The sequence below is a fragment of the Anabrus simplex genome, chromosome 9 (assembly GCF_040414725.1).
Source record: "Anabrus simplex isolate iqAnaSimp1 chromosome 9, ASM4041472v1, whole genome shotgun sequence".
Classification (NCBI taxonomy): Eukaryota; Metazoa; Arthropoda; class Insecta; order Orthoptera; family Tettigoniidae; genus Anabrus; species Anabrus simplex.
In genome coordinates, this window is record NC_090273.1 from 14,563,216 (window position 1) to 14,577,432 (window position 14,217).

Sequence of the window (14,217 nt, forward strand, 5' to 3'; positions counted from 1 at the left end):
CCCATTTTGCAGGGTAGAATACTCGGCCACCTGGAAGCAGGCGAGACACAGATCAAAATAGCCGTATCCTTGAATGTGCCACAAAGTGTTATTTCCAGTATTTGGAGATGATTTCGAGACACAGGAGATGTTAGTCCTAGGCCAGTACCAGGTCGACCAAGGGTAACCACCCCACAGCAAGACCGATATCTGGCCTTAACCGCCCCTACAAAATCGGAGTGCACCTGCAAGACAATTGTCGGCGGAACTTGCAGCCGTCTCAGGGGTTGCCGTTTCCCGGAAAACTGTGTACCGGAGGCTCAGAACAGCAGGGCTGTTTGCCCGACGTCCAGCGGTGTGCATCCCGCTCACTCCAGCACAGAGACGGGCCCGTTTACTGTGGAGCCGTCAACATCGAAACTGGACCATGAATGAATGGAGTTATGTGCTCTTCACAGATGAATCCTGCTTCACTTTGCAGAACGATCCCCGTTGTACATTAATATGGAGAGAACCGGGTAGCCGATACAACCACAGGAACATTGTGGAACGGGACCAGTATGGTGGTAGTGGCGTCATGGTGTGGGGCGGTATGTTGAATGGCCGTACGGACCTGCACATATTCATGGGTGGTCCGAGGAACACTAGTAACACTCGGAGATACAGGGATGAGGTACTGAGACCACATGTTCGACTCTTCAGAGGTGCGGTTGGTCCAGACTTCCTCTTAATGGGCGATAATGCCCGACCGCACCGCGCTGTTCTAGTGGATGAATTTCTGGCTGGGGAAGACATTTATCGCATGGACTGGACAGTGAGGTCTGCGGATCTGAATCCTACAGAACATGCCTGGGATGCATTGCGGAGGTGAATTGCAACATGTCAGGCTCCACCAAGGACCCTTCAAAACCTTCGCATTGCCCTTTTGGAAGAATGGGATTGACTGCCACAAGAGCTCTTGGGCCATCTGATAGAGAGCATGCCACGTTGCTGTGAAGCATGTGTGGCCGCTAGGGGTAACTGTATACCCTATTAACAGCATATTTTGTTGTGGGAGACATTGTCAAGTTTTGTTAGTTGTTGTCAAAGGTGTACCTTAGCTATCAGAACCCTTCTGACACTGTTTTCTGGGATGGTTGTGTGACATATGGTGTGTGAGTCAGCTTCCATTTGTTCAGCAATCCGTCTGACATTCCTATCAGGCAGTATGGCCTCGTTTAGTGATTATGCTTAACTTTTGGACACTAGTGTAGGACATGGTCAGGATCAGGAGTGGTATCTACTGCAATTTGATGTGAATTTCTTCTTTTGTGATTCTGCGACTGTACATTTCATCTATCTCTACACAATCTGTGTCACTGATTTTGGAGCAGTAATCATGCCTTATATTGGAATTTTCAATGGAAAATAAGTTGAAGTAAGTAGCAAATATTTTGGAAATATCGACGTTGCAAGATTCAGATTTTGGATTCAGAACTCTTCGCACAGATTTCCTTCGCTGATTGTAGAACTGAAACTGAGTGATCTGATAGTCAGTTTTACATCATCTTTCTTGGCGTTCTCTCTTGGTCGCACGTTGCGGATTCGAGGACTTGCTATATGTTTTACCTTGATGTCTGAGACGACGTTTTCTCCTGGCTTCGTAATATTTTGTAGCAGGGTGTTTTGGACCAGGTAAGAGATGGATAGAGTTACTCAGAAATTCTGACAAGTCCCACACGAGTTTGTCGAACTCAGAATTGCTTTCACTGGAGAACTGAGTGAATTTGTTCTTCCATTCCTTTAACTCTGACTGGAAAGTAGTCTCGTCTTGAACAGGATATTGGTGCTCAATGGGAATATTATCATCTTCTGTCTGAGATACGCATTGACTGAAGTTGTTTAACAAGGTAGTTCAATGTATTTGTGGATGAGAGCGACTAATGTGAATGTTTACACCTTTTGCTTCTTGAAAATATCTACCACAGTGCTTTGTCTATCAGAATTATCTTCTGGCCTGTTTGCAGTCTGCTCGTTTTGTCCATCCTGTACAACTTCACTTTCTGTCTCAGAGTTCGACATTTTGTGCGTATTTCTGCTGATAATTTTGTTAATAATTGAAGAAAATACAGGAAAGAATTTAGCTGATAAGACAACGGGAATTGTACAAATTGCTTTTTTATTAATTCCTGTAATTCCTAGTTTCAGCAAGCTAAAATGGAATGAAAATGGAATGTTTTCTCTACAAAGTAGGGAGGGGGGTGACTGCCCCCTCCCCTCCCCTAATTGCCGCCACTGATATTCATATCTTGTATATACTGTATATGTATTTTTATAACTGTTAAATCCATAGTTTATCATGGTTAAATAGGATTGTTTATTTTTGTTTTACTTTTAGTTTAGTTAAATATAAATAATTTGCTTATTAATTACTGTTTTACCCGATGTGTAATATTTTAAAAATATGTAGCATATTAAACTCAATATTTATATATTGTCTATTTTATTATTATTATTATTATTATTATTATTATTATTATTATTATTCTGCTTTTACGGCCTCATTAGACCACTTCAGTCAACCATTTTGGGGTCATCTTCTTCGATAAGTTTTCTTTCCGTATTGCCAGGTAGCTTTTCATTAGTTCTGATCTTTTCTGTCATTTTTCATATGTAAGTACCCTTTTCATTGTATATTGTTTGTTTTTGTTTTAAGTCTTATTTTTTTGTTTTTCAGTTTCTTCAAATTTTCTGTTTTTATTTGGAAATTGTCCAGAGTTATTTCTAGTCCTTCAGTATCCTCTCTATTTTTCTTAATCCATTCTGCTTGTTGCTTCAGATCCCAACGTTTCTCTATAATTTATCTTGGTACTGGTAATCTGGTTTCTGGTTATCTCACAATGTGACCAAATGAAAGAGATCTTCTTCCCTATGGGCTCCAGTTCTCTATACACCACTATCCATCATTGTCCATCTAATTGTGTTTCTCTGCATGACTTTAAAAAGAGTTTCGCTTCCGTATGTCACCTCTGGTGAATCACCGCCTTGTAATATCTTAACCCCAGTTAGGCGTGCATTTCGGTAACGGGTTTAGGCACGTGGATGACACCTGTCATCCATCCTATAACACATGTTGTATGGGTAACTTACTAACCAGAGAAAGTTTACTACTCATTTATTAATTACAGTAATTATATCTAGTACCACATAGCATTTATTTTAATACAATATATCTGATCATTCAAACAATATGATATTAAGAAAAAGACACAAAATACATGGAAATACTTTTGTCCTCTCTATCACTGACATTTTTGTGCTAAATATGTATCATTTTCAAATAATGTGAACAATTCTGTGAATACAGATGTTCAACTTTGCATGCTCTTGAAAACACAATCACCACAACTGTCCATCAGATAGTCATGGTAGGTCCAGTTTTGGCACTCTGTATACCACCTTCTTGTTGTCTTGTTCCAACTTCACCTACATTGATGACTGTCCTCTAGTACCTCGGTATTCCTTGACCAACAATCCACTTCAATATAAAAATATAAAAATATAAAAATATAAAAATATAAAAATATAAAAATATAAAAATATAAAAATATAAAAATATTAAGACAACAATCCACTTGTCAATCGAAGGAGTAACTGGGCTAGTTTTCTTACATCATTGGGAATTTGAGGATTTTTCGCTCTCCTTTGAAGCTGAGGTTTCAGCAGTGCCCAAGCAACATTCTATAAAAAGTGTGCCCTCACTTTGTTGTCACTGTGGGTTTACAATGCTTCAGTACAACAATGATGATAATACAGATGTATTCTATGTAATAATAACTGACTTACAATGTAGTGTGTAGAAAATCCTGCACAGAGAAGAGGACATTTTCCATTTAATCAGTGTAAACTTACCAAGGGCCGAATTTGGGTGCATGGATGACAATGGTCCACTAGCAAATATACCGGCTATCAGTGAAGTCAGTGTTGCAGCACAGCATTTCAGACTCAAATGGGTGATTAGGTAATTGATCACCACAGAGGTACACAAAGCCGTGCATGCACAGTAGCTCAGAGTTTTAAACAACCATTGTCAAAAGCTGACTGAATGACATCTGTTGCAACATTGTCTTTGTCAGGTATACATATTTCCCAAAAAAGTTCTGTATATATTTGATCTTCTCCACTTGCTTTGTAGTTTTTGAACTTCTTTTTTTTATTTAAATATTTGTTTTACGTCGCACCGACACAGATAGATCTTATGTTGACGGTAGGATAGGGAAGGGCTAGGAGTGGGAAGGAATTTGCCATGGCCTTAATTAAGCTACAGCCCCAGCATTTGCCTGGTGTGAAAATGGGAAACCACAGAAAACCATCTTCATCATTATGTACATACGTACATGTACGTATGCGCATAATGAAAAAACGGCTGAAGAGAATTGAATGAAAATCAGTATGTTAAGTTGGGGATTGTCACTACAATCTAGGCCATAAATAATTTTATTCACGCTGAGTGAATTGGTAGTTTAGGAGAAGACCCAAAATTTAATTCTCAAATATTTATGTTATTAGTGGTCCTATCAATAAGTACTACGTAACTAAAGTTATATAAAATTTAATTTCCGTGGATTTATATCTTACACATTTTTACTGTGCCAGGTATGATAACAGAGATATTAATGAATTTTGACTTTTGTTGCTAAGTCCATATCAACGCCGAGCTACGAGAAAATGGGTAAGTAGAATTTAATGAAAATTGATATGTAAAGTCGGGGAATAAGGAACTACAGTCTAAGCTATAAATAATTTTATTTACCCTGATTGAAATGGTAGTTTAGGGGAAGGTGTCTAAAATTTAATTTTTAATTACCTATATTACAACAATACAACAATCACTTCTGATCTGCATTTAGGGCAGTTGCCCAGGTGACAGATTCCCTATCTGTTATTTTCCTAGCCTTTCTTAAAGGATCGCAAAGAAATTGGAAAATTATTGAACATTTCCCTTGGTAAGTTATTCCAATCCCTAACTCCCCTTCCTATAAACTAATATTTGCCCCAATTTGTCCTCTTGAATTCCAATATTATTGGTACTATCGAAAAGTACTACATAACAAAAGTTATATAAAACTTAATTTCCAATCATTTGTGACTTACGGCCGGTTCTACCATCTGCTGGTAAAGTGGCTGGCAGCTGCCCAAGAGGTAAACTACCTGGGGGTGTAAATCAGCTGGTACTTTGCCTTGTGTGCAACCACCTCTGCGCAAGCGCTGGGTAGCTACCCGGAGCTAGACACCTATATACCGAGTTGGCTAGACTGATTTACAACAATACAACAATCACTACTGATCTGCATTTAGGGCAGTTGCCCAGGTGACAGATTCCCTATCTGTTATTTTCCTAGCCTTTTCTTCTCGCTTTCGAGTGTGGTGCTATCTATCGTCAGATGTATGAAGCTCATTTTGACTGTCTTATTTTCCTGTGCTTGCATCTGCTGATTATCATCAAAAAGCCTAAAAAAGGGAGTCTTACGAGTATGGTCAACGATTTATGTCAAGCTTCCATGATTTTAATCTATGAGTTTCAAAAACAATGCCTAATTGGGATTAAAATCTCAAGATTACATTTTCCTACGCCAGTTATAACCTGTCATGTAAGGCAGCGTTTTTGGAAAGAATTCTTGTAGTAGATTGGTCAGGTTGCTTGCTCTGTAATAGAAGGTACGCAGGTTTTCATCGTCTTTCTAATTTACGTTAAAAAATTTATTTTCGTTCCCTGCCGTTTTTCTTAACTCTTTTTCACGCGCTTCCATATACGTATATACTGTACACCCACTTTTCCTTACGGACTTATTGCCTTTGAGCATTCTATCTGCAGGCTTCTGTGAATTGATTAAGTATCTCCATGATGCTCTATTTTCAACTAGCTCTGTGACCTCGTTTAGCTCCACATGCTTCCATTTATTGATAATGCATTCCATTCTAATTCTTAATTTTATGAAGATAAAATTGGAAGATACTGTAAATGTAAAGCATTAATCAGGGTAAATATCCATTCATAGGAAGAGGAATTCGGGAATGGAATAGTTTCCAATTTCTTCAAAATCATTTACAAGAAGACTATGTAAACAACTGATAGGGAATCTGCTACCTGGGTGACAGTCCTATATGCTATATTAATCGTAACATCCCTTTCTATAAGTAGCACACACATAAAGCATTTTCCTAGTAAGCATAATATTGTGATTAAACATTTCAATGAAATATATTATTAACAAAAGAACGTATGTAAAGAGGCATACAGATTAATACAACACTAATAATGAAAATAAAAAAAGATTCGTCATAATGAAGACTCAAACCACGTAAAAAACACCAATGGTGGAACAGTGAATGTGATGAAACAGTGGAGAAAAGACATCAGGCATGGCTATTACATCAGTCCCAAAAGACAGAAATATCCTATCAAAAGCTAATAAAACAGAGAAAAGAAACTACCCAAGTCTTAAGAAGAATAAAAAGACAACATCATAAGGACACCCTGCAGTTAATTGAAGAACAGTTCAGTAAAACTAAATCAAGGGACTACTACAAAACCTTCAGAAAGCAGCTCCAAAAATATGAACCCCCGACCCTACTGATGAAGGATGAAGATGGTAAGCTGGCCCATAACAATAAAGACAATGCAGAAATTCTTGCTAAACATTTCAACAAGCTTTTAAATTGTGAGGAACCTACAGAACTCCTTCATTTGGACACCAACACCCCGATAAAAACATCACCAGGAAACATCAATCCCCCCACAATAAAGGAAGTCTACCAAGCTCTGAATAAATTTAAAAACTACAAAGCGCCAGGAGAAGATCAGACGTTTGCGGAAATCTGGAAATATGCAGGAACCTCAGCAAAAGTTGCCCTCCATCAACAACTTGTCTCTATCTGGATTAAAGAAGAACTACCAGAACACTGGACAACAGCCCTCATTCATCCTCTGCACAAAAAAGGGGACAAAACCGACCCTAATAACTACAGGGGAATCTCGCTCCTAGACATAACATACAAAATATTTTCAATAATCATCCTTAATAGGATAAGTTTACAACTTGAGAAAGAACTAGGAGAATATCAAGGAGGTTTCAGACCCTGGAGGAGCTGTCCTGATCAGATCATGAGTCTTAAGTTGATAATGGACTATAACAGGAGAAGAAACAGAGATATGGTGATAACATTTGTAGATTTCAAGAAAGCTTATGATTGCATCCATAGAGAATCTCTGTTTAAAATTTTAAGACACCTCGGACTACACCCCAAATTAATAAACATGATAAAATTGACTCTCACCAATACCAAGTCAAAAGTGAAGTTTAGGGGTGAAACATCAGAGACATTTGAAATTAAAACTGGACTACGGCAGGGAGATGGGCTCTCACCACTATTATTTAACTGTGCTCTAGAAATGGTAATGAGGGAATGGTTTAGAAAATGTCCCCCCAAAATAAAGATTGGCCGAAAAATCAAAACAAATTGCCTGGGTTTTGCTGACGATTTAGCATTACTAGCAGTGGACATAAAAGAAGCAAAAACCCAGATATCAGAACTTCAAAACATTGCAAATAAAATTGACCTCAAAATATCATTTGAAAAAACAGAAATTATGCCCCAAAAACCAACACAGCTAAAAGAAGTCACCATAAATGGTAATAAAATCAAAATAGTAACTCAGTTTAAATATCTTGGAGAAGTAATAACACATAACTTAAATGAAAAAATCTCAATCCAAGTAAGAACAAATAGATTAGCTAAAGCACAAAAATTAACATGGGATATCTACAAAAAGAAATGTCTATCAATAAATACAAAAATAAAACACTACAACACAGTTAAAAAACCGGAAGCTACATATGCAGCAGAAACACTCTTTTACCTGAATAAACAATCAAAGACTGACAGACTTCAGAAAATTGAAAGGAGGATTGGAAGAACCTGTATCAACAAAAAATATCAGAAAGATGGACAGTGGCGGTTAATACCTAACAAAGTCGTGTACAAAGAGCTAGAACCCATTACAGATACTATGCGTAAGAGGAGACTGGGATTCTTTGGACATATCATGAGGATGCTGGACTCGAGACTTCTGAAACAACTAGTACAACACAATCTCGTCTCAAAAAATACCACAACAGGATGTAAATGGATCAGAGAAGTAAGAGAGGATCTGAAGGAAATAGGCCTTACAACAGAAGACACCAAAAATAAGATAAAATTGAATACAAAACTCAAGAATACAAACCTCCGCTTTACCCTTACACAAAACAAACCAACAACACGCACATTTTCAACTGAGGAAAGGGCACGAAGATCGGAGCGTCTGAAGAAGTACTGGGAGGACCGCAAAGCCCGAACAATCCCTTCAAAGAGACCTGAACGACGGACTGACTAAAGTGATCCTATGTGGTCATAAAAGAAGAAGAAGAAGACTCAAACCTGCAAATCTAGTATTATGAACTGAGCGCATTAGCCATTACACTACAAGTAAGCTTGAGGTAATTGGGATGCATAGGATGAAGTTATACCTGGTGTCTGAAAACTAAAAAAGTAGAAAATTAAATCCCATTTCAAATTATTTCCAAATAGGTTTTGATTTTATATCTTTTTAGAGTTTCTTTGCAAAAGCTTGATGAATAAAATGTGTTCCCTACGCTATCAATGCGAGAGGCTGGTGTGACCATTGCTACTCAAAAGAAGCATTAATGTTCAAAATCCTACTATACAATATCGATCACTGTTACAGTATAATGCTTTTTTCAGTATACTAAGCTAATTTAAGTTGTATGTCACCAGAAATACGGCTAATAATGTTCAGCTCTCAAAACTTGCTCGGCAGGTAAAGTCTTACTACAAGTAACTAATCTCATTTACTTCCGTATTATATAAAGTTCATTTATTTTTGGCCCAAATGTTGTCTTCATTTGAATGGATTTCATTTCCAACTACACGTGGATTATAAATTGAATATTAACGATTTTATCCAAGATTCCGGTGTTGTAAAAATTCTTATGACTCAGGCGACTATAACAGCTGAAGAAACCCCAACTCACGCAGTGATAAATCCTAGTCAATACTATTGAGAAGCCCCAATTCAAGCTGTGATCAATCCAATCTGCAATTGGAGGTCTGGTCATTGTAAAAAAAAAAAAAGTAATTCATTGTTTATAAATTCTGACAAGGTTAATGCACTTATTGTACATACTGTACATATTGTAAACTGTGTAAATAGCATAAGACAATTGTATTTAGCAGTTACTTTACCATAAGTTCCAATGTTTATAGTTTTAATTCTTGACCTTAGGATTAATATAGGCTGAAGATGCCCATAACTAGGGCGAAACATGTCCCTACCTGGTGTGTTTCATTCATATAGAATTTAACCACTAAAAATATATATTTGTATTGAAAAGGTGGACACAATCATTTTAATCTTGAAAGAGGTAAAGACTTATCGGGCCCTCAAAGTGGCCGATAAATTACGCGCCGGGTAACGGCGATTTATGCTGTCGAGTGGTCGAATGGAAACATCCTTTTACGCGGAGTTACGCACTACTTTACCAGTAGGTGGTAGAACTGGCCCTTATTCGGTTTTACTGTACCGACTATGATAAAATTGGTGGTGGTGGTGATTATTGTTTTAAGAGGAATGAAATAAATGAATTTAAATGAATTGAGACTCTTGTTGCTTAGTGCATATCAATGCCGAGTGTTGCTGACACATAAATATTTTTCAATCGTGTTTGTTGATGCATTTTGTCATGATTGTCTTAAGTTGTAGACACACATCGGTCCATATCGATAAGGAAGATTGTGAGATAAAATGGTCAATGAAGTGATCACTTGAGTAATAAGACAAGAGGGAGTCACAAAAGGAAGGAGGACTCACTTTACATTAGATGCCCTAATGTCTCAGAGTCAGAAGAAAACTAAATGTGAAGGCCTACAATATAGAAAGCTCATAAAATTGATCAACAATAAACATTACAAACCATTGTTTGTTTTGATGTGCTTTATGCCTTCTGCTGCTGCTCATCTCCGATAGATGGGATTACTGCTGCGTACAGAGTATAACAGCCTGCCTGAATATTGGAGGGAAGTAGTTGGGAAGTTAGATCTCTCATTTCTTTAGCATGCCATTCTTCTGGTTCATAAATTTTATGATGTTACTATTCCAGCTATTTGATCCCTACTCTGTGGCACTGATTGGAATGGACAGTGTGGACACTTATAGGAATAGGCAGAGGAGTGTTCGTGGCTCTCTGCGGCCTGGTCATTCCAGCTCGGGAACTTTGGACTGTTAGATCGACAGCGTAGTACCATTTGTTAAAATTGAGAAAATGTGCGGTTTTTCATTTGATCGAGTATTTTATATGATAGGATTGCTTTTAATCATGACATTCCTATCAAAGCCATTGTAATGACCTATGTTGACTTCATTTGGGAAAACCACAAATACAGTCTTTCTAAGGATGCAAAAAAAAAAAAAAAAAAAAAAAAGGCAGTTGGAGGGTGAATGTTTGCCATTATAATGAAAACTGCCAAATTTGATTCTGACTGGTGCTAGGCAACTTGATTGTGACTGATAGTGAGCAGGAGGGCCTGCCATTACACTGAAAATTCCCCCGTCACGTTTCTGGGGTAATGTTAAGAGCTATGCATTTTAATACAATCTTACTCATGACGTGTGCACTGCTTAACCTAGTATTCTGTATAAATTGTAGAATTCCATAGCAAAGCATGGGTAAATCAGCTAATGTATGTATATTTGTATATACAGCAGAACCCCGTTTATCCGAAATATACGGGGCGGAGCCACTTCGGTTGACGCGTTTTTCGGATGACACATGGTAAATATTTTCAGAAGTTAAAGTTGAAATAAAAATGCACAAACTCTTAAGCAAAGGTGCATACTGTATATTAACATTTAAATGTTTACATAATGTCACTCACTGTATAAAATCAGTGATTTTCTTCTGAATGTTCTTGGTGTAGCTATGTCGCGCCACCCTTTAATCAACAATACATCAGCTAGTTTAGATTCATTGCTTTGCTCAGCAAAGCACAAAGCAATCTGAAATAATGAAACAATTTTTGTTACTACTGAAATGAATACTGTATACAGTCATTTTATTACATTGTTGTAATGAAAGCATGTGGTTTAAAAAAATTCGAAAACAATCTTACCTCAATGCATTAAATCCATCATCTGCTGTAACTCAATTCTCAGAACTGCTTTTGTCAAGGTCGGAGTTGTCTGCATAATCTTTATGATGAATAATACAGTAATAATAATAATAATAATAATAATAATAATAATAATAATAATAATAATAATAATAATAATAATAATAATAAATATAATAATTCCTGCTCGTTCAAGAAAAAAATGATTCATGGAACGAACTAGAGGGTAAGAAACTGTTTTGTTTTATGTTACATGTGCATTCTGGCATAAGTCATAATATAAAAATAGGGTTTGCCTAGTAGCTCTCAGCACATATAGTAAGAGAATTACTAATATCAACAGCTAAGAATGAGATTGTAAAAAACAAAATATTAAAATACTATTTTGCCAGAGAATTTTGGTTAAGCTGGGTTTTGGTTAAGCGAAGTTCGAATAAGCGAGGTTCTACTGTGTTATTAAAATTTTTATTTTATTTTCTATTACATCATCTGTAATTGGGACACCTGTAGATGATAAATATATTCTGTTCTATATTCTATAACTATTCAGGTGATGATCTGATAGTTTCAGATAGTGATTATGTACTCAGCGAAAGTTTTGGAAGAATGAATAGTAATCCAGACAGGAACAATGACCCTGAGTCTCCTTCCTATTGTCCATCAACTCCAATATTTTACATATGTACAGGGGTAAATAAAAACAGTGAAGAAAACGATGTTATGTCTTTTTTAAAAAATAAAATAAAATTCAATAATGATTTCTTTAATATGCACTAATATAGAACTCAGCTGTCAAGTAAGTGGCGTTTTAGAAATTGATGTGCCCCAGCAGTGGAAAGCTGCTCAGGCAGCTGGTAGTGAAAATGTAAAGTCCAGGTCTTTTCTGAGAGGATTTGTTGTAGCAATTCAGTTCAGAAATTATTTTACTTGAAAAACTGACTGTATTTTCTATTTGTGTGCTTTGCAGTGTCCTGAAATGAACGGTCGTTTCTACCTACCAGGGTACTGTAACAAGTTTCTGGAATGTAACCTAGGTCAACCAAAGATAGTGAAATGTCCTGCAGATCTACATTACAATGCTATTACAAAGCAGTGTGATGCGAAGACCAAGGCTGCCTGTGAAATTACTGTAAGTATGTTCAGTTAGTGTATTTTTCTGTAGAGGTGGATTCCTACAAAGATCCTTTGGATTGGAATGGTAATATCATCATTATCAGTCCATCCTATTTATGATTGTAGTTCAGTATTAGAAACCATAAATTAAGAGAAGTGCTTTTATGAATCAGTCAGCATGTGGTATAAGCTCACCAGACAAAATATTATTCACCCTAGTGCCCACACACAGGTGGATTGTTAAGCCTGTACAGATAGTATAGCGAATGAGTCCCATGCTCAACCACACGCGCACTGCCTCTATGTGACATTGATGTTTCAAACGGACAGTATAGATGTAAGGATGTGACAGAGTGGCAAATAGGGCCAATCGTGTTTGGCTGTGCCCATGGCTGTATGGTACGTCTTGCTTGTCTTCAATGGGCTATAAGTCATGGAACATGTACAGTAGCTGACTGGCGGAAAGTAATATGTTCGGATGAATCATGTTTTGCTTGTATTTCAATGACTCATGTCGTCGAGTGCATGGAAGGCCAAATGAAGCATTTCATCGTGGATGTGTGCAAGGTCAGTTTCAAGGCGGAGGTGGGTCTGTGATGGATTGGGCCCGCTCACTGAGGTGACTACTGACTTGAACTGGCATGTTTATTTAAATATCCTGGATGATCAGGCATTGCCTTTCATCTGCATGATGAGTAGGCCTGAATTTTCGAGATGACAGTAGCAAATTTCATCGAGCTGGACGCACATGTGACACTCCCTCACGCTATTACACCTCGATTGGCCTGCAAAATCACCAGACTTGAAGCCATTGATAATCTGTGGGACATGTTGGAACAGCGGGTAAAACGCTTTGGTGGCTTAACCTGGATGCAACGTAATTGCACAACAAGCGTTTGCTCTATTAACCAGCGTTTCGTCTTAGGTCTGACACTAGACTCTTCAGAGTGGGGTGTGTCAGACCCTAACCACTGACGCTGGGGTGTATGCAGGTGAACTTATCAGAAGCCTATATAAGAGGCACAGTCTGATAACTGCACGGGAGATAAAACTCCACAATGGAATTAATGCCCGCCTAGCAGTTACGAATGGAAATTCTAAGTTCCCATTCTTTCTGTAATCTGTTCCTGGGTTCAATACCCTCAGGTGTTTATTGATTTTTTTAAATGTCCACACTGAATGTAGTTATCTTCTTCTTCTTCTTTAGCGTTTGTCCCGCCTGGTGGCACGGTCCACTGTGTGGATTTGTTGTCTCTGTTTAATTCAGTTTTGGGCCATGTCCGGATGTAGTCTTACAGCTTCCAGGTTGTTGTGCACTGTATCGGTCCATCGCTGTCCTGGTCATCCCTTGGGCCTCTTTCCAGCAACTTCTATTGTATACGCTGACTTTGCCAATGTATTGTCTTCTGCACGCAACACATGCCCAAACCAGCACAGGTGGTTTTCCTGCATTTTCTTCTGGATCGGTGCAACGCCAAAATATTTCCTAATATCGTCATTTGAAATATGATCCAGTCTAGTGATGCCAGCTCTCCACCTAAGCATCTTTGTCTCCATGACGCTTAGTCGACGTTCTACCTCCCTTGTAGCGGGCCAACACTCAGTGCCGTAGAGAGCGGCAGGACGGATAACAGTCCGGTAGATCTTTCAGATGGTCCTTCATCTGACGCTCGCAGGTGATGCCAGTTGTCATTCGCCACTTCAGCCAGGCTGTGTGTATCCTTGTGTTGACCTCGTCAGTAAGTCTGCTATCGTCAGAGATTGTGGAGCCAAGATATTTAAATTTCTCTACTCATGGTAGATCTTCACCATCAACGTGGATGGTTCCAACTTCTTGAGGATCTAATGTCATGTATTTTGTCTTCTTCTTGTTGAGGCACAGGCCGTATTGCGCTGGTCAGCTGTTCCAAATTTATA

General features: G+C 38.0%; 1 protein-coding gene across 3 annotated transcripts in view; it reads left to right on the forward strand.

Moving 5' to 3' along the window:
- Positions 1-14,217, forward strand: part of LOC136881287 (uncharacterized) — a 136,102-nt gene that overhangs the window by 42,006 nt on the left and 79,879 nt on the right. For all 3 annotated transcript variants that reach the window (XM_067154080.2, XM_067154079.2, XM_067154081.2), the window contains one exon: positions 12,155-12,316. In XM_067154080.2, coding sequence (XP_067010181.2) covers positions 12,155-12,316 — 162 coding nt within the window. The remainder of the gene's footprint in view (positions 1-12,154; positions 12,317-14,217) is intronic.